A 24772-nucleotide genomic window follows, 5' to 3' on the forward strand; every position below is an offset into this window, starting at 1 on the left:
CAAATGCACACTCAGATATTTATTTGTTAAAAATTTTGATAACTATTTATCATTCTCCTTCCACTTCACAATTAAGTGCCACTTTGTGTAGGGTTGTAACATGACAAAAAGTGGAACATTTCAGGGGGAATGAATACTTTTTCAAGGCACTGTCATCATTATAGTTTTCTCCTTATGTTGCCTTGCCACCTGTTTTAACCCCCAAAAGCCTTCACCACAACACCATAGCTGAATGCTTTGCAACGCTCTTCTTGACTGTATGAGAGACAGAACTTTGAAGAACTGTTATTTACAGTGTGAGTTTTAACCTAAAACAGCAGCCAGCAACACACTGGACATCCCTCATTATGGGTAATTTATTGCTACATAGCAAATGTCCAGAAATTGTTTCTGTTCCTGGAGTTTTGCTTTAATTATTTCAAGGGTTTTAGATGCCCACAGCTAAGGTCATCTCAACAGACAGGAGTAACCTCAAGCAGGTTTGAAGACCACTTGGCTCATCCATTGCAATGGTATCATGTTGGTATGAAGGTATGGTGGCTGTACTTTTCGCTGTTCATCATAAAGGACAAGGCTCTGGCACTCAGCAACAGCTTAGCACTCACACGTTCGCTTGGAACCGTGATGGTGACATTTCAAAGCTGAAACAAGATAATTGCCACATTGCAAAGCCTCTTTGGAACAACATGGCTTGTGCCCAGCTGTGGCATTTTGATGCACAGTTCATGGACCTTTTTCTGCCTTTCTACATTTAATAAGTAACATCATTCACTTGAACCTTTCTACTTATTTATTTCTCCTGTCCATTTTACTTGAATTTCAAAAAGGTTATTATATGTTTTTTTACTGACCTTTATATGTAGGCCAAGGTAGTGAACTTTTGTGAATGGCATGTAGAATTTTAGCCATTGGTAGGTTAAAGCTGAACTCCAGGCAAGCCGTTACATACACTGTTGAAATACATACATACAATCAGAGCTGATCCGCCCTATATGCTGACAACGCAAGCTGCGTAGGGCCCCCGCAAATTACTCGAGGCCCCGCCTCCTTGCGTGTCATAGCGCGTCAATTAATGTTTACAACATCCAGTGGAGGAACTTTAGGGGTCGCTGCAGTCGCATTTGCGACTGGGCTCTTCTGTTATACCTCTGTGGGGGGGCCCCTAAGACCCAGCATCCCACCTGCACCTCTGGCTGGTCGTTTAGAGTGCAGTAGGGAGAGGTGGGAGGTGGTGGGAGGAGGTGGAAGGCGGCGATCGGCAGCTCTATGGTGCCTGTGTGGGTGGCGGGATCTCCCTGGGGCTTGTAGTACTCTCTGGAGTGTCAGTGTATACAGTGGAGTGGAGAAGGGAGGGGCCTCTGACCCGGGCAGGTATCAGTTTCACTTTCACTCTGCTTGAACACTGTTGCTGATGCCCTGGTCAGAAGCCCCTCCCCTTTCCGCTGTATACATTCAGAGATAGCACTACTAGCCCCAGGGAGATCCCCCTGCCTGTGGACACCATAGAGCTGCCGATTGCCGCCTCCCACCTCCACCAGCCAGGTACAGGGGAACCTCTGCAAGGGGGGGAGTCAGCTGTTTGCGGACCCTGATGCTTTCTGGGGACACTAATGTAAGGAAGGGGCCCTCTGGGGACACTGATGTAAGAGGGGGGCCTCTGGGGACACTAATGTAAGGAAGGGGCCCTCTGGGGACACTGATGTAAGAGGGGGGCCTCTGGGGACACTAATGTAAGGAAGGGGACCTCTGGGGACACTGATGTAAGAGGGGGGCCTCTGGGGACACTAATGTAAGAGGAGGGGCTCTCTGAGGACCCTGTGTAAGGAGGCTCTCTGGGGACACTAATGTAAGAGGGAAGGCTCTCTTGGGACCCTGGTGTAAGGGGGGGCTCTCTGGGGACCCTGGTATAAGGGGGGACTTCTTTCCCCCTCATTTTTCATGGGTAGGGCAGCCAATGATTACAACACAAATCACAGCAGCAGCAAGGCTTTGTTAATCAGCCTGCTGATTGGACAACTAATGACCAGCAGGACAATTATGAGTCAGTAGCTCAGCTCAGTCATGTCAGCATTATGGATGAGCTTGGGTTTGGCCCAAGCCCCACTGTCTGATTGGTTAATTTGTTTATGCAAAAGAATCCTCAGAATTGTGATGACCTAAAATGCAATGTAACTACAAGAACAATTGGTAGATTAGTAATTCTCCTTTTTCAGTCTGCACTATAGGGTTGATTTATAAGAATTTGCATAGCCATTTACACAATGCATGAGTATTCCTTCTGTGCAAATGGGACAAAAACGATTGTAAATATGCTATATCCTGTGCTGTTTATTGATTTAAAATGGAAAATACTGTATAAGGACATTAGTGGGAGTTAGGTATCATAGGAATTTCCTATAATACTTAAAGGGGGGGTCCACCTATCTATCGTTTTTTTTTTGGAGTTCATTCACAAACTTTTCTTCTCATGATTATCTACTCACATGTTCTGTGTAATAAGTCCGCCTGTGTCCGATTTTGTTGTAAAGAATAACTTATAAAATTCACTGAAGGCGGTTTCCATCTTCATTGTGGGCATTTGAAGCCCACAAGCATGTATTTACTGGATGCGGTGAATGCTGTGCTCCCAGCATTCACCGAGATGTTGTGATGACGCTGTTGCACAATGCATGCTGGGAAGCCTGAGACTAGCTCCCAGGGGACTGTGGGAGGTCTGGGAGAAGCTAGAAACACGCCTACTCCCATGGGAGGAAAACCAGGAGGTGCTAAGAAGATTAGAAAAAAAAAGGTAATTACGGCGATTTAAATTTTTTTACACAGCATGTCAGCATCTAGGCAAGGAAGAGAATGCATAGAGATAATGTTCAAAATTTGGGTGGAACCCCGCTTTAACACCATCTAGTGGCTAAAGATGGTATTTTCTGTTTTAAATCAGTGATACACGGTCCAGGATATAGCCTATTTACATTTGTTTTGCCCCGCTTTCACTGGGCACTGCTTCATTGAGTTGTGGGCCCCAAATTTTTAAGGGCCCTCCTTTCAAAGCATTTGCCCGTTGTCCTCCTGCCATGAATAATCCAGGTCATGTGCCTTGCATTTTGGGTTTGAATCAATTGAATTTACATTCATACAGTATTTATTATGTTATTTATTGATTAGAAACATTTATATAGCACCTAAGGTTTAAAGGTGCTATATAAATGTTTATAAACAATAAATAAAGAACTCCTGAATGTGATTTTTGCACATGTTTATTATAAGCTTACCTGTAGATAAATTGCATATCTCCTAAATGTGCAGCATATAGGAGATATTCCAGTGAGCAACAGCTGGCGGAACAACATACCTGTGCCGTTCCTTCAGAGCTCTGTGCCATGGCCAATACTCCTACGCACATGCGCGGGAATGACGTCATCATGGCTCGGCCATTCAAGTGCCCACATCCCGCGAAACCCAGAAGGAAGACTGGGTTAAGATGGAAGCCTTTACAGCGGTGACAGCACGCCACTGGAGGGCTTCAATTCAAGGTAAGTCTTTAATGTGCTAGTATGCGATGCATACTAGCACATTATGACATTGCCTTGCAGGGAAAGTTTACTACCACTTTAAGTGCTTACATGTAATGTACATTCACATGTAATGTACATTCACATCCGTCCCTGTCAGGCCCGGACTGGCCATAGGGCACACCGGGCACTTGCTCGGTGGGCTGGAGCCTTGTGGGCCCAAGGCAGCTGTTTAGTTCAGCCATCGGGCTGGGGGGAGAAACTACAGGTTAGCTGACCTGTGACCATGAATAGGGAGGACCTAGCTCTGAGGAAGGGGGTGTGCCCCCGAAACTTGTCAGTTTTACCCAGTGTTATGCTCCTGCACATGTACATAAACTATGTGTTTTTATGGCTTATTGGGAGTTACACTTTGTGAGTACTCACTTTTATTAATTTTTTAATCATTAAATTTTCATTGGTAATGCACTAGGTGTGTGTGCCTTCCATTTTGTTTTTCTTGTAGAGTCCATCGGATTACCCCATCTGAGGAAGAAATAAATCAAACAAGCTAAAAAAGCTCCAACACAGGATGGATCTGTGGGAGCCTAAAGTAGCGCAGTGCCACGTCCTCAATAATAGTAATTTGAATAAAGCACATGAAAAAATGGACTTTAGAGGCACCAATTATAGAAAAAATAAAGTACATTTTTATTACATTTATATTACATTTTTAAAATACTGCACAATGCAGTGATGGCTAAACCTCTCCAATGTGAGTCAAACACATCAAAAACATGTCATATGAGACATTTAAATATATACTGAGTAATGACATAAAATATTAGCTTTACATGTTTCGCGTGAAAACGCTTCTTCAGGAGCTGGGTAATTTCTTTATATAGAATATAGATGACTAGGGTTCAGTAGATAGTAGTAATGAAAGGTGTTTAAAAACCTAAACATGTAGAGCTAACATTTTATGTCATTACTCAGGATATATTTACATGGATATGACATGTTTTTGATGTGTTTGATTCACATTGGAGAGGTTTAGTCATCACTGCATTGTGCAGTATTTTAAAAATGTTTTATGTAATATATATGTAATAAAATTTTACTTTATTTTCTCTATAATTGGTGCCTCTAAAGTCCATTTTTTCATGTGCTTTATTCAAATTCCCATCTGAGGAAGGCAGCATCCACCCAGTCTTATGATACCATTTTTACAATTTTCCCTGTTGACTTCAGAAGACCCCTTATCTCTGGAAGTGACTGGGTTTTTTGTATCTATAATGCATAGGGAGGAGCTGGAGGAAAAGCTGAGAAAGTGAGTGCGGCTCCCTATGCGGCTGGATAAGAGGAGCGGCAGGGCGGCTGCATATAGAAGATTCAATCTTTCAATTTTCCTCCTGCAGCCTCTTAAAGCCCGCTTCTCCTCCTCTCCCTCCTGTAGGCATTCAGAGGCTGCAGGAGGAAAATGGAGAGATTGATTTTTCTATATGCAGCCACTCTTACTATCCAGCTTCTTTATTCTCCCCCCTGTGCTCTCAGCCCCCCCCCCCAGTGCTCTCCAGCCCCCAGTGCTCTCCGGCCCCCTCTGAGCTCTCCATCCCCACAGTGCTCTCCACCCCCCCCCCGTGCTCTCCACCTTCCCGTTTTCTCTGTAGCCCCCCTCCTCGCTCTCGGCCCCCCCGTGCTTTTCGCCCCCCGTGCTCTCCGCCCCCCATGTTCTCTGGCCCCTCTGTGCTCTCCACCCCCCCTCTCGTGCTCCCCCCCCCATGTTCTCTGGCCCCTCTGTGCTCTCCACCCCCACCTCGTGCTCTCCGCCCCCCCATGTTCTCTGGCCCCTCTGTGCTCTCCACCCCCCCTCTCGTGCTCTCTGCCCCCCCATGTTCTCTGGCCCCTCTGTGCTCTCCACCCCCCCTCTCGTGCTCTCCGCCCCCCCATGTTCTCTGGCCCCTCGTTGTTCTCCACCCCCACCTCGTGCTCTCTGCCTTCCCATGTTCTCTGGCCCCTCTGTGCTCTCCACCCCCCCTCTCGTGCTCTCTGCCCCCCCATGTTCTCTGGCCCCTCGTGCTCTCCGCCCCCCCATGTTCTCTGGCCCCTCTGTGCTCTCCACACCCCCTCTCGTGCTCTCCGCCCCCCCATGTTCTCTGGCCCCTCTGTGCTCTCCACACCCCCTCTCGTGCTCTCCGCCCCCCCATGTTCTCTGGCCCCTCTGTGTTCTCCACCCCCCTCGTGCTCTCCGCCCCCCCATGTTCTCTGACCCCTCTGTGCTCTCCACCCCCCCGTGCTCTCTGCCCCCCATGTTCTTTCCCGGCCCTTTCAACTCCATCAGGATGGAGAGTGGGGAAGGGGCAGGTAAATATGTCATGGGCTGGTCAGTCTAAAATGTCCAGGCCTATTTTTTGTCCCAGTTCAGGCCCGGGCCCTGCCTTCAAGGAGCTTACAATCTAAGGTCTCTAACTCACATACATACATAGACATACTAGGGCCACTTTTGACAGGATCCAATTCACCTACCAGCATGCTTTGCTTTAAAAAAAACGGCAAAATCTATTTTGATACATTAGTTGTATTTGTGATTCTCTGTTGGCTACAAATTATCCAGTTCTTGAACTTTGCAGATCAATTGATGTTTGTGAAATAGTGGCCAATCAGAATGAATCCTTTCTACAGTACACTGAAATCCAATATTGTGAGTTATTGCACATTGCACTTTGCCATCCTGAAAAGCCCCATAAATCTTGAACTGCAAGGTAGCGGTGCCCTATAAAATGTGCTTTGCCCTGAGCCTTAGATAACCTAAGAATAAAAAAAAAGTGAAAAGAAAAGCTTAAACTCTGCACGGTTTACGTACAAATAGAATTCATACTACCGGCATTACAAGAAATTGTTACTTCTACATAATGGATCATATTTGTTATTTTGGTAACCAAGAAGTAATATAAAGTTTCGATGTGAATCATTGTTCACTGAGCAGAACAATAAACTCCAATTCCACTCAACACTAGGGGGCAATATTGATTATGCAGATAAGACATAAACAAGCCCAGGCAACCTGCAGCTATCTGCTCTATGATAAATATGTAATTTTTTCAGCTCTACCAGCACTGACAAGTTGTTTTATTTTATTTTCGAGTAGTCTGTATTGTCTGCAAATATTAATGTTTAGGTTATCCATTATAAAAAAAATAACATCTATTAGTCTACTGTTCGGCTTCTTGGCTATATGTGAAAACTGGGCCACCATTACATTTTATGGGGCCCCATAGTATCCACATGACTGGGCCCCCTCTTTCTCCCCTTCCCCCCCTGTAGTGGCAGGGCAGTGACCTTGGCGTAGCAGGACAGTAAGCAAAATGTAGTAGCCGGACGTGGCAGTAAGCAGCATGGAGTGGCACGTAGTGGCAGAACAAAATATATGCAGTAGCAATGTAGTGGGTAGTATGTAGTTGCAGGTCAGGGCAATGAGAAAAATGTAGTGGCAGGGCAATGGGAAGGATGTAGTGGCAGAGGAATGGGCAGTGTGTAGTGGCAGGACAGTAAGCACTAGGTAATGGCAAAGCAGGGCAGGACAATGGGCACGACAGAGTGGCAGGGCAGTGTGGGATAGTATGACAGTGGGTAGTAGGTAGGGCAATGGACAGTATGTAATTGCAGGGCATTGGGAAATGGGAAGCATGTAGTGGCAGAGCAGGGAAATGGGTAGTTTGTAGTGTCAGGACAGTGAGCACTAGGTAGTGGCAAGACAGGGCAGGACAATGGGCACGACAGAGTGGCAGGGCAGTGTGGGATAGTATGACAGTGGGTAGTAGGTAGGGCAATGGACAGTATGTAATTGCAGGGCATTGGGCAATGGGAAGCATGTAGTGGCAGAGCAGGGAAATGGGTAGTTTTTAGTGGCAGGACAGTGAGCACTAGGCAGTGGCAGGGCAATGAGCACCACAGAGTGGCAGGGCAGGGCAATGAGCACCACAGAGTTGCAGGGCAGTGTGGGATAGCAGGACAGTGGGTAGCATGTAGTGGTAGAGCAGTGGACAGTATGTAGTTGCAGGGCAGTATGTAGCGGCAGGGCAGTAGAAAGTATGTAATGGCGGGGCAATAAGCAGCATGGAGTGACAGGGCAGTGGGAAATATGTAGTGGGAGGTCGAGGCTGTATGCAATGGCAGTGCAATGGGCAGGATGTAGTGGCAGGGCAGGGCGGTGCAAAGGCCAGCAGCCAGCATTAACAGATCCTCAAGCACACCCCATACCCCTTGCCATTACATACATTCAGTGTTGCAGGTGCCAGAACTGCGTTCCCCCACGTTCCTGCTGAAAAAAAGCCCTGATAATAATTGTAATGTGCTCACATCTATCTGAACCTTCATATGAAGAGGTGGCTGAAAAGGGGTAAGTGGGGGGGATGCATCTGAATCATTTAGCTTCTTCCGTGTATGCTAAATATCTATGTTAAAAAAAATTGGACACAGAAAATATTTATGTATGCATGCTCTTAAAAACCCTATCTGAGCCTTCCTTCTCCGTTTTCACTTCTCAGATGGTTATTTTAATTCCACAAATCTAGCTTGTGGGATGGACTGATTAAACGTTCATCAGTTTGATATCCCCTTATAAATATAAACCAGATGCTGTTGCCTTTATTCCTTACCCAGAATCCTATTCAGGCCAAACTTCTGATCATCCAATTTAAGCTTGCTACGAGCAGAATATTAAAGAACAATGCGTGGAGGGGAACTGTGGCCGACGAGCCAACGTCTTCCTTTTTAACATTGCTCTTGTGGCTTCAGAGTGTTGGTAAACATTTTGTCTAAATCGATTCCACCTGGACGCCGAACGAGGGTGTAGGCACTCATGCATAAAACAGCCACAGCTGCTTCTATTGTAGCCGATCTCTTTTCATAATTCTTTTATCAGGAGTATCGCAGAATAGAGGAGCCTTAGTGCAATTGAAAAATACTTGTTTTGTTTACAGTCTATGTATTAGGTATTCGCTGTGGACCTTCTGCAGAACATACACATTTTTTCCCCCCGTATGTCTTTATCTGCTACTGTTTCTGGTTGGATTATAATATTTTTTCCTATATTTTAAAGAAGGATTAGAGTTTGTGTTTGTATAACAACCTTCCTCCCTTTGTGTTTTTTCCGAGACCTCGATGAGAGGCCACTGTCTTCTTCTCCATGCTGGATTTAAATTGTTAAGGACAGCTTACAAGTTCTCTAGCAACCGCTGGAGGATTTGAAGATTTCTGTTTATGAAATGTTTGTATGTACCAGCCAAAAATATTGAGATTAGCAGGACCTAGGCCTTTGAAGCTTTATGCAGTTCTGGGTTGTAAATTGTTTTCATTATTTGCTGAAACCAGTGTGTCACGCATCAGCCACCAACACATGGTCAAGGTTGATTAGTTCACACATCTTCCACAGTTCAGTGTTTGCTGGAGCAATATCTGAACATCCTGATCATATGTGTATTCTTGGGTGTATGGTTTTAGAACTTTGAAGCTTTATGCCGTTCTGGGTTTTAAACCATTTTCATAATAATTTACTTAAACTAGCATGCACCAGCCACCATTCCGTCATCCAGGTTGATTGGTTTACACTTTTTCCCTGATTTAATGTTTGCTGGAGCAATAACTGAACATCTTGAACATGTGTGCATTCTTTGTTGTATGTGTTTTTAGACCTAAATTGTTTTCATATTTGCTGATGCCAGCATGTCATGCTCCAGCCACCTTTCCATCGTCCAGGTTGATTAGTTCTTACAATCTTCCCCAGTTCAGTGTTTTCTTGAGCAATAACTGAACATCTTGACCATACTGTATGTGCATTCCTTGTTTTACATGTTTTTAGGCCTTTGAAGCTTGTTGTTTCTGAGTTAAAATATAAAACAAGGGGGAGGGGAGCACTCACATTGCCACATCCGTCAATTGGGGAGGAGAAAAAGAAGGGTACTCAAAGAGTAGCCTAGGATCGGACTTTAGAGGCATGGAAACAATGGAGAAGTAGAAAACATAAGTAATATTTATTGAAAAAAGAAATTACATAGTATCTACACAATATTCACAAGCTTTAAAAAATCATATAAGATGATATGGTTTGTACAGTGAGCCCTTGTGCGTCTTTGCGTTTCGCCGTGAGGCTTCTTCAGGACACAATCAAGGTTAAAAGACATGGCACAGAGAAAAAAGAAAACGAATCTCACTATCTTCTTTTTTAATTGAGCCTCATGTACAAACATCTGGAACGTTTTCAATAGTATTCGATGTATGGACTATTCTCAAAAAAGCTGCGAAAAATTCCCAGAATGCCACTCAATCTATTAGTTGCCAGGAATCGAGAGCTATTCGAACAGGGGCATAAGGCATCTTACAAGGAAAAGGATCATATTCAAAAGTCCAAAATCCAATACAGGAGGACACAGCTGGAATTACACAAATATAATTGGGAGGTATCCCACGTCCCAACAGTACCAGGCTGTCTCCCAGGGGCTATCCTTTATCACGTCTTTGCATCTATTACCCCTCTGCGGGCTTGATGCGCAGTTGGGAAGTGGGATACCTCCCAATTATATTTGTGTAGTTGCAGCTGTGTCCTCCTTTATTGGATTTTGGACTTTTGAATATGATCCTTTTCCTTGTAGGATGCCTTATGCCCCTCTTCGAATAGCATTTGATTCCTGGCTACTAATAGATTGAGTGGCATTCCGGGAATTTTTCGCAACTTTTTTGATAGTCCATACATCGAATACTATCGAAAACGTTCTTCATGTTTGTACATGAGGCTCAATTGAATAAGAAGATAGTGAGATTCGTTTTATTTTTTCTCTGTACCATTTCTTTGAACCTTGATCGTGTCCTGAAGAAGCCCCACGGCGAAACGTGTAGACGCACAAGGGCTCACTGTAAAAACCATATTATCTTATATGATTTTTAAAGCTTGTGAATATTGTGTAGATACTATGTAATTTCTTTTTTCAATAAATATTACTTATGTTTTCTACTTCTCCATTGTTTCCATGCCTCTAAAGTCCGATGCTAGGCTACTCTTTGAGTGCCATTCTTTTTCTCCTCCTGTTGTTTCTGAGTTGTTCATTATTTGCTGAAACTAGCATGCCATGCGCCAGTCACCATCCCATGGTCCAGGTTGATTGGCTCACACATCTTCACCAGTTTAATGTGTGCTTGAGAAGTAACTGAACATCTTTACTATGTGTGCATTTCATTTTGTATGTGTTTTTAAACCTTTGAAGTTTTATGCTGTTTTGTGTTATAAGCGGTTTTCATAATTTGCTGAAACTAGCATGTCATGCACCAGCCATCATCTCATGGTCCAAGTTGATTGGTTCACACATCTTCTCCATTCTAATGTTTGCTTGAGCAATAACTGAACATCTTGACTATGTGTGCATTCCTTGTTGTATGCTTGTTAGACCTTTGAAGCTTTATGCTGTTTCTGGGTTTTAAATTGTTTTCATTATTTGCTGAAACCAGCGTGTCATACACCGACCACCATCCCATATTTCAGGTTGATTAGTTCACATAATCTCACTCAGTTCAGTGTTTGCTTGAGCAGTAACAATTTCCCAATTTCCCTTTGGTAACAATTTCCCGATTTCCCTTTGGAATTAATGAAGTATTCTGTATTCTGTAACTGAACACCATGTGTTGCATTCTTTGTTGTATGTTTTTTTACACTTTTGAAGCTTTATGCAGTTCTTATTTTTTCATTATTTGCTGAACCCAGCGTGTCATACACCAACCACCATCCCATCATCCAGGTTGTATTGGTTCATACATCTTCCCCAATGTAATGGTTGAGCAATAAATGAACACCTTGACCATGTGTGCTTTTCTTGTTGTATGTGTTTTTAAACCTTTGAAGATTTATGCTGTTCTGCCTTCTAAGTTGTTTTCATGATTTGCTAAATCCAGTGTGTCATGCACCAGCCACCATCTCAAGGTCCAGGTTGATTAGCTTTTACAATCTTCCCCAGCTCGGTGTTTTCTTGAGCAATAACTGAACATCTTGACTATCTGTCACATACCTGGTTGAGATTGAGCTGTAGAGGGGTCTTCTCTTGCACCTCTTGTCCAACACCTCTGGTAATGATGACAGAAGGTGTGAGGACACAGAGTGGTACGGGGGCTGGTATAACAGGCAGCGCCAGCTGAGGTTTGCATGAAACTGATGGCCATAGATTAACCAGGCAGGAAACAGGAACTGGAACATGGTGAAGATTGATCAGCAGGCAGGAGTGTAGCCGGGACACAAGCCAAAAGGTCATTAACAGCCGGGCAGCGAAGTTACAGGAACATAAGACAGAAGCAGAGTCAAATATAGGCCGGAGTCAGTACACAGTCGGGCAGCAGGGCACAGAAGCACAAGACAGGAACAGAGTCAGAGTATGAACTGAGGTCACAATAGGCAGGCGGGAATCCAGAGATTGGTCAAGGGCAAGCCGGGTCAAGCACGGGTAAACAGATATAGCAGGTCAAGGCACAGGTAAACAGGAATTGGCTGAAGACCGCTCAGCAATCTGTTCATGCCATAGTTTAGCTTAAATAGGTTCGTTGGCGCCAGTGCGTGCACGTGTGCGCGTTCATGTTTGCGCATGCACGCCAATTCCTGTTCTGTATTGAGGCTTTGCTCATATTTATGAGCATGAACATGTAATGGGCTTCTGGTTCTAACTGAGGTTCTCTTACACTATCCGTGCATTCCTTGTTGTATGTGTTTTTAGACCTTTGAATGCTGTTCTGGGTTGTAAATTATTTTTATAATTCACTGAAACCAGTGTCATGTAGCAGCCACCATCCCATGATCGCAGTTGATTCACACATCTTCCCCAGTTTAATGGGTATGCCATATAAAGTAGTTGCTGAGTGCAGATTTATTGATCATTTTGTGGTCCCCAAACCATTATATGCCCTCCTCCACCATAATGGCATTTACCAAGTCTAAGCACCAGTTTTGGTTCTGCTGCTGGCCATCAAGGTCTTTTCCAGGTCCATGTATCAATAATGAAGATCATATACATCAGCAGTGGATAGTGCATATTTCTGCTGCGGTGTGGAGTCTAAGAAAGAAATTTCTGGTCTTCCAGACAGCATACCCTTCTGGAAGGTTCCTGAATCCTGTTTGTCCTACTGGCATCTGGTAATGAACTGCCAGTAAATGAAAGGATGTAGCGATTCATCAGACAAAAGCATAATCTATATCAGTGGTCTCCAAACTGCGGCCCGGGGGGACGGACGCGGCCCTTTGTCTTTATCTGGCCCTTGGGGCACTTTTCCTCCCACTGATACAAGACTATTCTGCCAACTGACAACAATGGGACACCATTTCTCCCATTGACACCAACAATGGGGCACTATTTCTTCCATTGACACCAACGATGGGGCACTATTTCTCCCATTGACACCAACGATGGGGCACTATTTCTCCCATTGACACCAACAATGGGGCACTATTCCTCTCACTGACACCAACAATGGGGCACTATTTCTCCCATTGACACCAGCGATGGGGCACTATTTCTCCCATTGACACCAAGGATGGGGCACTATTTCTCCCATTGACACCAACAATGGGGCACTATTTCTCCCATTGACACCAACAATGGGGCACTATTTCTCCCATTGACACCAACAATGGGGCACTATTTCTCCCATTGACACCAACAATGGGGCACTATTTCTCCCATTGACACCAACGATGGGGCACTATTTCTCCCATTGACACCAACAATGGGGCACTATTCCTCTCACTGACACCAACAGTGGGGCACTATTTCTCCAATTGACACCAACGATGGGGCACTATTTCTCCCATTGACACCAACGATGGGGCACTATTTCTTCCATTGACACCAACGATGGGGCACCATTTCTCCCATTGACACCAATGATGGGGCACTATTTCTCCCATTGACACCAACAATGGGGCACTATTTCTCCCATTGACACCAATGATGGGGCACTATTTCTCCCATTGACACCAACTATGGGGCACTATTTCTCCCATTGACACCAACAATGGGGCACTATTTCTCCCCTAATACCAAAGTGTTGATGTTTACTCTCACTAATGCCAGGAAATATTCCAATCTCATTGACCCTCCTAAGTCTGAAGGACAGTAAACTGGCCCATTGTTTAGAAAGTTTGGAGACCCCCTGATCTATATAAAGGCGAAGGCCAGGTCAGGCAATATTCAGGCAAAGTTGTGTAAGGGGCAGAAGGTCAAGTCTTGTAGTAGATACACGTACCAAAGTTTAGGCTGAGGTTGTATTGAAGGTAGCAAAAAAAAACTGCAAACAGTAATAGCGAGATGCTAACAGAAATAAACTGCAAATCTTGGGTAAGCGCACTGAACCAGATGAAAAGTTGACCCATGGCAAAAGGTACTGGCACAGCAATTGTGAATAGTCTCCTAATCAGTCTAATAGCGGTATGATCATTTTTTATGATCATCAGCTCCATCTAGTGGCCATATTGCAGGATTTTTCTGAATTTCCTCAACCAGGAAAATACAGCATTATGGCCACTAGGTGGAGCTGATGATCATGGGAAATACACATATTAGACACATTACAGGGATTATTTATGACAGCTGTGAAAGCATTTGCATAGGGAATATTTTAGATATCGACCCCTTAGTGATGACAGGGCAATACTTGCAGCATATGAACACGCACTACACTATGTAGACCAGCAGACTGAGCATGCACACATCTGGCAACAGCATGCCTGAACCAGATTGGCAGCTACCCACTGATAACGTATGGTCAACTGGAGCCTTACAGCCGGTACCACTCACCTATATTGTGAGCTGTATGTTTTAGCTGTACCTGCTGTCTCATATGCAAATTACATTCTTTGCCATCTGCTCCTGCAGATCATAACCACCTATCCAAAATGGCTAATGGAGTCTGGAGAAGCAAATTATGGTTTGTGACTTAAATCATTATTTTTCAGTTAATACTTGGCAGGTGTCATTAGAACGAGGACATTCTTTCTCAGCGCCGGCTCATTTAACCTCCTCCTAGAACCGTTGCTTCTCCAGGCTATGCTTTGCTGCATTTTTCTTTTTTCTTCTTCTTCCCAAGGCGATGTGCTGCCGACATAAACATGTTGCACTAGCTGTACTTTCCCAAACTTTAGGAAACACTTTAATAATGATGGGCTGTACTGAACTCAGCATCACCATCTTGAACAATTATCCCCAACCTCCGGGCGCAGAGCAGCGTTCAAAGATGCTGACTGCATAAAGTTTTGTGAGTCGAACAATTAAATAGAAAGAGAAGTAAAAAAAAAGGCAAGCATTTCCGTAAAACACATGAAGTTAAAGTCCAACTGAACTTCCAGTTTAAGTCAGCTAAATACGTACATTGCAGGTGCATTAAAACAAAATGTGCGCAAAGTTTTAGCATTTTCTTTTTAACCACTTCAGCCCCGGAAGATTTTCCCCCATAATGGCCACGTCATTTTTTGCGAAACGGCACTGCGTCGCTTTAACTGACAATTGCGCGGTCGTGCGACGTTGTACCCAAACAAAATTGGTGGCCTTTTTTCCCCACAAAAAGACCTTTCTTTTGGTGGTATTTGATCACCTCTACGGTTTTTATTTTTTGCGCAATAAACAAAAAAAGAGCAACATTTAAAAAAAAAAAAAAAATTATTTTTACATTTTGCTCTAATAAATATCCCAAATTTAAAAAAAAAAAAATTTCTTCATCAGTTTAAGCCAATATGTATCCTTCTACATATGTTTCGTAAAAAAAAAAAATTGCAATAAGTGTATATTGATTGGTTTGTTATAGTGTCTACAAAATGGGGGATAGATTTAAGGCATTTTTATTATAAATTTTTGTTTTACTGGTAATGGCGGCGATCAGCGATTTTTAGCGGGACTGCGACATTGCGGTGGACAGATCGGATACTTTTGACACTTTTTTGGGACCAGTGACATTTATACAGCGATCAGTGCTATAAAAAAGGAAATGATTACTGTATAAATGACACTGGCAGGGAAGGGGTTAACAGTAGGTGGCGATCAAGGGGTTAAATGTGTTCCCTGGGAGGTGTTTCTAACTGTGGGGGGAGGGGACTGACTGGCGGAGGAGAGAGATCGCTGTTCCTGATCACTAGGAACAGACGATCACTCTGAACTCCCCTGTCAGAACGGGGATCTGTTTGTTAACATTGACAGATCCCCGTTCTGGCTCTCTGTGGAGCGATCGCGGGTGGCCAGCGTTCATGCGCCGGCCACACGCATCAGCTCCCCTGCCGTCCAGCAGGCGCGTGCCTGCTATAGCTGTTAAAGGGACTGATGTACAGCTACGGTGATTCGCGGGAATGAGACGACCTGCCGCGGTGGCTGGTCGGCAAGCGGTTAAAGTAGCCACAGCCTGCAGAGTAGAAAGGCCTGCCAGCATGCAGCAGAGAAAGACCCATGTTCTCTGTGTGGGAACGGTGGTCTTTCAGGAGAGGTTCAACATGCCCTCTGCTGAGTGGGACCTATAGCTATGCAATTAGCAAAGCTCATGGTCCTTGATGATTGGAGAGCTGTAACGCTGGCTCAGCAGATGTGTTGGATCTCTGCAAAGAGACCACTGCTTCCAAAAAGCTTTAATAACTAAAATTCATCTCTACAACATCATAATATTCAAGAGCGTTGTGATTTGGTTTTTACGTCAGCCAAATATGTTGCAGGTGCATTAAAACAAAAGGTGTGCAAAGTTTTACTATTTATTTTCTTTAGAAAGTAGCCACAGCTTGCAGAGTAGAAACGCCTGTCCCCTGCCAGCATACAGCAGAGAAAGACCCTTATTATCTGTGTGGGAGTAGTGGTCTTTTAAGAGAGGTTCCACACACCCTCTGTTGGGTGGGACCTATAGCTATGCAATTAGCAAAGCTCATGCGCCTCGATGATTGGAGAGCTCTAGCGCTGACCTCTGCAAAGAGACCACTGCTTCCACAAGGCTTTAACAACTAAAAGTGATCTCTTCAACTTCATAGCGAGAGCGTTGTGATTTAGTTTTATGTGTGAAAGCACCTTTGAATTGATATTTCCTTTAACAGACATCCCAAGTCTCCTGCGAGGTGCGGGAGTCTCCTGCATTTGGTAGTGGGCTCCAGGACACCCGCGAGTGCCCTGCGATCTCCCGGCTGCAGGGCTGTTCCTGGGTGGCAGTGGTATCATCCATGTGTCCCCCTCCATTCTCCTCCGGCCTGCTTTCCTCCTCCTCTTCTTTCTTTTCACCTGCTGCCTTAGGGGAGGGGACTGACTGGAGGAGGAGAGAGATCGCTGCAGTAATGATATCAGGACTTTGCTTCTTTTTTTTTTGGATGCTGATATCAGGACTTTGCTCGCCAGCTACTGTGCTGGGAGTGTGCCGGGAGCGCGCTCTTAGCACGGTAAGTGGTTTACACAGATCCGCATTTATGCAATAGGTTAAGCCCCTCCTACTAATATCACAGTTTGGCCACACCAAGAATCTGGCACGGCTTGTTATGCATGCCATTTTTTTTCTTTTAATAATTTTTTTTTTTTAGGGGGTTCCAGATGTGCTAAGTACGCCACTGGTGCATGCAAGCTTGTAGTTCAGTATGGGAGAGTGCATGGAGTGGAGACTCCAGAGGGAATCCGTGGGTCCCAGCAGGCACAGGGGAACACCCATATACCTGAATTCGGGCAGCACAGCTGGGAGACAATAAGAGGAGCAAGAACAGAGGAAAAGAAAGAAAATGTCAGTCCTGCTATCAGCATCTCATTTTTCAAGGAAGGAAATGTTGGCTTTGGGCCTTGTTCAAATGGGCGTACTACAGTGTATGGCCATGAGAGGGCAGTGTTTGCCAGGGATGCAGAGGTGTTTAATTCATCCTTGTGGAGGCAATCCCATTCATGTCAATTGGGACTTTGCCTCCCATACATACATGGAACACCTCTGCATCCCTGACAAACACTGCCCTCTTCTGGCTGTACGCTGTATTACACCCATGTGAATGAACCCCCAATTATCACTTTAGTGCAGGGGTTCAAACTGGCGGCCCTCCAGCTGTTGTGAAACTACAAGTCCCATCATGCCTCTGCCTGTGGGAGTCAGGCTTGTAACTGTCAGCCTTGCAATGCCTCATGGGACTTGTAGTTTCGCAACAGCTGAAGGGCCGCCAGTTTGAGACTCCTGCTTAAGTGAGACATAAAACTAGATAAACTTGCTGTAAGTCCACATTTGGGAGCCGACCCCAGGGGCTCTGCTTGCCTTCACTTCTCTTTAGTTCTATTTGTGAGAAATTGCGATATGTAAATAACTTTTTTTCACAAATGCTGTAGGTGCTGCATTTCACATCTGCACACTTAGGAAGTGATAAATGGAAAACGTTCTATTTAGAGAAAATGATGTTTTATTTCACAATAAAGCTTTGAAGCTAAACTATGGGCAAGCAGCTACGTGCAAAGAAGAAATTAACTCCTTAATGCCTGTTCACAGCGGCCCTTTAAGTGGGCTTTAATTCCCCAAGAGGTAGTGCAGCATTTAGTATTATGTGACTGCTTTGATTGGCTCTCCCATCATCAGAGGCCATCTCACTGGCTCCCAATCAGAAGCGTTGACTGAGAGCTGTCGCTGACAGCTTGGTCAGTGTTTTGGGAGCGTGCAGCACACAACTGCAACCGGCTAAGCAGCAAGCAACTGCAAACAACTGCAACCTTCTCAGCAGCAAACAACTGCAACTGGCTCAGCAGCATATGACTGCAACCGGCTCAGCAGCAAACAACTGCAACTAACTCAGCAGCAAACGACTGCAACTAACTCAGCAGCAAACGACTGCAACCGGCTCAGCAACAAACACCTGCAACTGGCTAAGCAGCACACAACTGCAACTGGCTCAGCAGCACACAATTGCAACCGGCTCAGCAGCAAATACCTGCAACCGGCTCAGCAGCAAATACCTGCAACCGGCTCAGCAGCAAATACCTGCAACCAGCTCAGCAGCAAAAAACTGCAACAGGTTCAGCAGCAAACAACTGCAACCGTCTCAGCAGCACACAACTGCAACCGTCTCAGCAGCAAATACCTGCAACCGGCTCAGCAGCACACAGCTGAAACCGGCTCAGCAGCAAACAACTGCAACTAACTCAGCAGCAAACAACTGCAACTAACTCAGCAGCAAACGACTGCAACTAACTCAGCAGCAAACGACTGCAACTAACTCAGCAGCAAACAACTGCAACCGGCTCAGAAGCAAACAACTGCAAACGGCTCAGCAGCAAACAACCGCAACCGGCTCAGAAGCACACAACTGCAACTGGCTCAGCAGCAAAAAACTGCAACCGGCTCAGCAGCAAAAAAACTGCAACCGGCTCAGCAGCAAAAAACGGCAACCGGTTCAGCAGCAAACAACTGCGACCGTCTCAGCAGCACACAGCTGCAACCGGCTCAGCAACAAACACCTGCAACTGGCTAAGCAGCACACAACTGCAACTGGCTCAGCAGCACACAATTGCAACCGGCTCAGCAGCAAATACCTGCAACCGGCTCAGCAGCACACAGCTGCAACCGGCTCAGCAGCAAACAACTGCAACTAACTCAGCAGCAAACGACTGCAACTAACTCAGCAGCAAACAACTGCAACCGGCTCAGAAGCAAACAACTGCAAACGGCTCAGCAGCAAACAACCGCAACCGGCTCAGAAGCACACAACTGCAACTGGCTCAGCAGCAAAAAACTGCAACCGGCTCAGCAGCAAAAAAACTGCAACCGGCTCAGCAGCAAAAAACGGCAACCGGTTCAGCAGCAAACAACTGCAACCGGCTCAGTAGCAAACAACTGCGACCGTCTCAGCAGCACACAGCTGCAACTGGCTCAGCAACAAACACCTGCAACTGGCTAAGCAGCACACAACTGCAACCGTCTCAGCAGCACACAACTGCAACCGTCTCAGCAGCAAATACCTGCAACCGGCTCAGCAGCAAACAACTGCAACTAACTCAGCAGCAAACGACTGCAACTAACTCAGCAGCAAACAACTGCAACCGGCTCAGAAGCAAACAACTGCAAACGGCTCAGCAGCAAACAACCGCAACCGGCTCAGAAGCACACAACTGCAACTGGCTCAGCAGCAAAAAACTGCAACCGGCTCAGCAGCAAAAAAACTGCAACCGGCTCAGCAGCAAAAAACGGCAACCGGTTCAGCAGCAAACAACTGCAACCGGCTCAGTAGCAAACAACTGCGACCGTCTCAGCAGCACACAGCTGCAACCGGCTCAGCAACAAACACCTGCAACTGGCTAAGCAGCACACAACTGCAACTGACTCAGCAGCACACAATTGCAACCGGCTCAGCAGCAAATACCTGCAACCGGCTCAGCAGCAAAAAACTGCAACAGGTTCAGCAGCAAACAACTGCAACCGGCTCAGCAGCACACAACTGCAACCGTCTCAGCAGCACACAACTGCAACCGTCTCAGCAGCAAATACCTGCAACCGGCTCAGCAGCACACAACTGCAACCGGCTCAGCAGCAAACAACTGCGACCGTCTCAGCAGCACACAGCTGCAACCGGCTCAGCAACAAACACCTGCAACTGGCTCAGCAGCACACAAATGCAACCGGCTCAGCAGCAAATACCCGCAACCGGCTCAGCAGCAAAAAACTGCGACCAGCTCAGCAGCAAACAACTGTAACCGGCTCAGCAGCAAATACCTGCAACCAGCTCAGCAGCAAAAAAATGCAACAGGTTCAGCAGCAAACAACTGCGACCGGCTCAGTAGCACACAACTGCAACCGGCTCAGCAGCAGAAAATAACATCATTTCAGATGGAGCTCGCCTCATTTACTGGCCAGAGGACATCCAGCATCATCTAACACTTTCCACAACAGCCTGATTGTCCCTGGCCCACCCCTTTCATTCATTGGATTTCAGTTCTTCCAATTATGGAGGCTCAGCCTCACATATGGGCATTACCTAGGGAGGTCCGCATACAAATACAGTCTGCCTAAGAACGCCCACTCTCCCAGGCTGAGACTTACCCATCAATGCATTTTAATATTTGCATAACTCCTCCCAAGAGCCAGACCACTGCTTACATCAGGGCTGAGGGCTCTTGAGTAGTACAGAGGCCGGGTGCTGTGATGTTTTTTATGTATGTACAGTACATACCTCCCAACTTAGAGGTTAGAGATGGGAATGAGGGACACCTGCTAGTAAAAGTATGTAGGCATGGGACACACCCCCTGCCACGCCCCCCTAAAGGATTACAATTAACTTCTTCAATACCGGGCACTTTCCTGCCCAGGCCATTTTTTTTAGCTTTCAGTGCTGTCGCACTTTGAATGACAATTGAATGACTTTGAATTGACAAATGACAATTGTGCGGTCATTCAACACTGTAACCATGTGACATTTTTATCATTTTCTTCACACAAATATAGCTTTCTTTTGGTGAAATTTAATCACTACTGTATTTTTTATTTTTTACTAAAAAAAAAAAAAAAAAAAATACTGAAAATTTTGGAAAAATAAAAGTTTTTCTTAGTTTCTGTCAGTAAAGTTTGTAAATAAGTAATGTTTCTCCTTCACTGATGGGCACTGATAGGCTGCACTGATGAGGTGGCACTAATATGCCACACTAATGAGCACTGATATGTGGCACTGATGAGCACTGATAGGTGGTACTGATAAATGGCACTGATGGGCACTGCTAGGCGGCCCTGGTGGGTACTGATAGGCGGCACTGATGGGCATTGATGGGTGGCACCGATGGACATTGGGGGGCAGTACTGATAGGCATTTATGGGCAGCATATAGGTTTTTAGGCAGGAACCCAGGGGACACATGCATGCTTTTCTTTGTCATTCAGATATCCCTTATCTGATGTTATGAAGCTGTGTGGCCCCTGGTATTTAGCCAGCTGCTGAACCTACTACTCTGTAATTACCATCTACGGCCACTTAACACATGTTTTCTTCAATGCAGCAAACATTCAGTCATCCCGGCAGTCTTTGGTTTCTCCTCCTTTGTGTAGGAGATATAGAAGGCACTGTACATTATGCATGACCAGCATCCCCTGAGGAAGCCCGTCCTACGGGCGAAACATGTTGGGAAGTTTACCATTACTGCTGTGCTGTTGCAAATACAAATTATTGTACTAGCCAGTATTGGATCTCCTTTTTCCCTCTTTTTTAACGAATGAATTCTTACTTTAGTTTTCAAAATAAAAGAATTTTTTTTATACTACATTTGATATCATTTTCTAAATTATTTGCCTTCAAAGTCCCAAATTTTGTGTCTGTTCTACCATTTATGGGCGGCACTGATGGGCACTGAAAGCCAGCACTGACTGGCATCACTAATTTTTTTTTTACCACTACTATTTCTTTATATTGGCTTCTGAAATTTACAAATGCAGCAATTTAAAAATCAGATGAAAGGTTTAGCTCTGGGAAATACTTTTTGATTGATAAAAAGTGCATTTTATATACAACTATATAGATCAGACCAAAATGAGGGACAAATAAGTAAAGAGGGACAGAGGGACATTGCTCCAAATCTGGGACAATCCCTCGAAATCAGGGACAGTTGGGAGCTATGTATGTATAGTACCCTGCTGGCCCCTCCCACCAGCCATGACCTACCTGCATTGCATAGAGGAGCACAGAGACCTAGCATTGATAACGCTGAGTCTAAAACAAGGTATGTAGAGAAAACAGGTTTTATTTAAAAACTTCATTAGCATGTTGATGAGAGTGGAGGGAAGGAACCAGGGAAAGCTAAATTCAAGCAGATTAAAATTCAGCTATAAATACAACTTCTCTCCGTTACCAATTTCAAATGAATTTACAAATCTGCTAAAAGCCTTCATTACTATTAATGACAGACAGTACACAGACTGTAAATATGCTGAGAAAACCAAGACGCTTCTTTATTCTTTCCTCTATTAATTCTATTTTTTTCTCTCTTTTTTTTTCTTGCAGCTAAACCATTCGGAAGCGGGCAGTATTTGGACATATACGGGATTACGAGAGACCAGGCGGGTGATTACGAGTGCTTGGCTGAGAACGCAGTGCCCTATTCTGATGTTAAGAAAGTGAACGTCATAGTCAACTGTAAGTTACCATTTAATTGTTCCTAAACTTAAAAATAGAATCTCACAATCTGCCGGATTTATGTTCTTTATCTGTGTCCATGTGCAAAGTGATTGCGAATGGAAGTGATTTTAGAATTATCTATCAGCTGCTGCAACTGCAGGGGTCTAATGAGGCAAGTGGCAGGGTCTGCATCCCTTTAGGCGTGAGTTATGATGATGTTTCTGGGGGGGGGGGCGGGGCCTTCTGTACACATACTGTGTTATATATATATATATTGCATTTTACAGAAAGTTACAGCAGCTGCAGATTGTGTACACCATATATATTTTTTTCTCTTTATTTGCTATTTTTTTTTCCCATGAAAGTGGAGTTACCCTTTGAAGTAACTCCACTTTTGCTGAGAAAAACGTTCTCCTCTGGGTGATCTCTGTACGTTGCAAGGATTTTACCAAACTTTGTTGCAGATTCCTACCTTCTGTTATTCTCAAGAAATAGCTGTTTGTTTCTCTGTCTCCATGTGCAAAGTGAGTGTGAATGGGAGTGACTTTATAATTATCTACCAGCTGCTGTACCTGCTGGGCTCTAATGAGGAAAGTGGAAGGGTCTGCATCAGGGGTGGGGCCCGTCCATTGTGGGGGCACTTGCGTCGCCTCCACTATCCACCGCCCTCCCTATCCATGCGCCCGGCCCCTTTCAGGATGCCAGGAGCATAAATTCCTATGTGTGTTTTTTGAAGCACCTGATTAGAGCCAGAGGCTGTTTGCCCCCCCCCCCAAACAAAAAAACCAAAACACCAGCCGCCATTGGTCTGCACTCCTTTAGATGTGATTTCCCTTTGAGAGTATCTCAGCAAAAATGGCATTTCTGTTGCAGGGGATGCCCAAAATCTAATCTGTAAGCCAATCCCACATGCAGGAAATAACATTTTTGGGGGGCAGATGGTGTACAGAACACATCCAGGTAGCCATATTGCATTTTACAGAAAATTACAGCGGCTGCAGATTGTATACGCTATATATATATATTTTTTTCTTTATTTACTTTTTTTTCCCATGAAAGTGGAGTTACCCTTTGAAGAGTAACTCCACTTTTGCTGAGAAAAAGAAAAAAAAAAACATTCTCCTCTGGGTGATCTCTGTACATTGCAAGGATTTCACTAAGCTTTGTTGCAAATTCCTACCTTCTGTTATTCTGAAGAAATAGCTGTTTGTTTCTCTGTCTCAATGTGCAAAATAAGTATGAATGGGAATTACTTTATAATTACCTATCAGCTGCTGTACCTGCAGGGCTCTAATGAGGACAGTGGAAGGGTCTGCATCAGGGGCGGCCCGTCCATTGTGGGCGCACTTGCACTGCCTCCTCTATCCAAGGCCGCCACCCTCCCTATCCATATGCCTGGTCCCTTCCAGGACACCAGGATTATGAATTCCTATGGCGGGGGTGTGTTTTTTGAAGCACCTGATTAGAGCCAGAGGTTGTTTGCTGCCCCCCCCCCCCCCCAAACAAAAAACCACTAGCCGCCACTGGTCTGCATCCCTTTAGATGTGATTTCCCTTTGGGAGTATCTCAGCAAAAATGAAATTTCTGTTGCAGGGGATGCCCAAAATCTAATCAGTAAGCCAATCCCACAAGCAGGAAATTACATTTTTGGGGGGCAGATGGTATACAGAACACCTCCAGGTAGCCATATTGCATTTCACAGAAAATGACAGATCCGCAGATTGAAAAAGAAAGGTCATTTTTAATAACATTCAATTACAATATGACTTGTGTAACAATTGTATACGCTAGAGCTTCACGATTCTGGCTAAAATGAGAATCAATATTTTTTTGCTTAGAATAAAGATCACGATTCTCACGGTGTAACATCTTTCACATTATACAAAAAAATTGGGCTAACTTTACTGTTTTTTTTTTTTTTAATTCATTAAAGTGTATTTTTTTTTATTAAATTGAGATTGAAAGACCTCTGCGCAAAAACGGTGTGACATAAAATATTGCAACAACCACTATTTTATTCTATAGGGTCTCTGCTAATATATATATTATGTTTGGGTGTTCCAAGTAATTTTCTAGCAGAAAATAATTATTTTTTTTGTAATCAACAAATGTCAGAAAAGGTTTGGTCTTTAAATGGTTACTTTATTATTATTCCTTCATTTAGCCCCGGTTCACACAGGGGCGGCACG

The 24772-nt window shown here is 44.7% G+C and overlaps 1 protein-coding gene across 5 annotated transcripts in view; it reads left to right on the forward strand.

The window, feature by feature from the left end:
- NEGR1 (neuronal growth regulator 1) overlaps nt 1-24772 on the forward strand; it is an 839131-nt gene that overhangs the window by 451521 nt on the left and 362838 nt on the right. For all 5 annotated transcript variants that reach the window (XM_073593743.1, XM_073593747.1, XM_073593744.1 and 2 more), the window contains exon 4: nt 22470-22601. In XM_073593743.1, the coding sequence (XP_073449844.1) occupies nt 22470-22601 (132 nt within the window). The remainder of the gene's footprint in view (nt 1-22469; nt 22602-24772) is intronic.

Source organism: Aquarana catesbeiana, linkage group LG07 (genome assembly GCF_042186555.1).
Source record: "Aquarana catesbeiana isolate 2022-GZ linkage group LG07, ASM4218655v1, whole genome shotgun sequence".
Taxonomy (NCBI): Eukaryota; Metazoa; Chordata; class Amphibia; order Anura; family Ranidae; genus Aquarana; species Aquarana catesbeiana.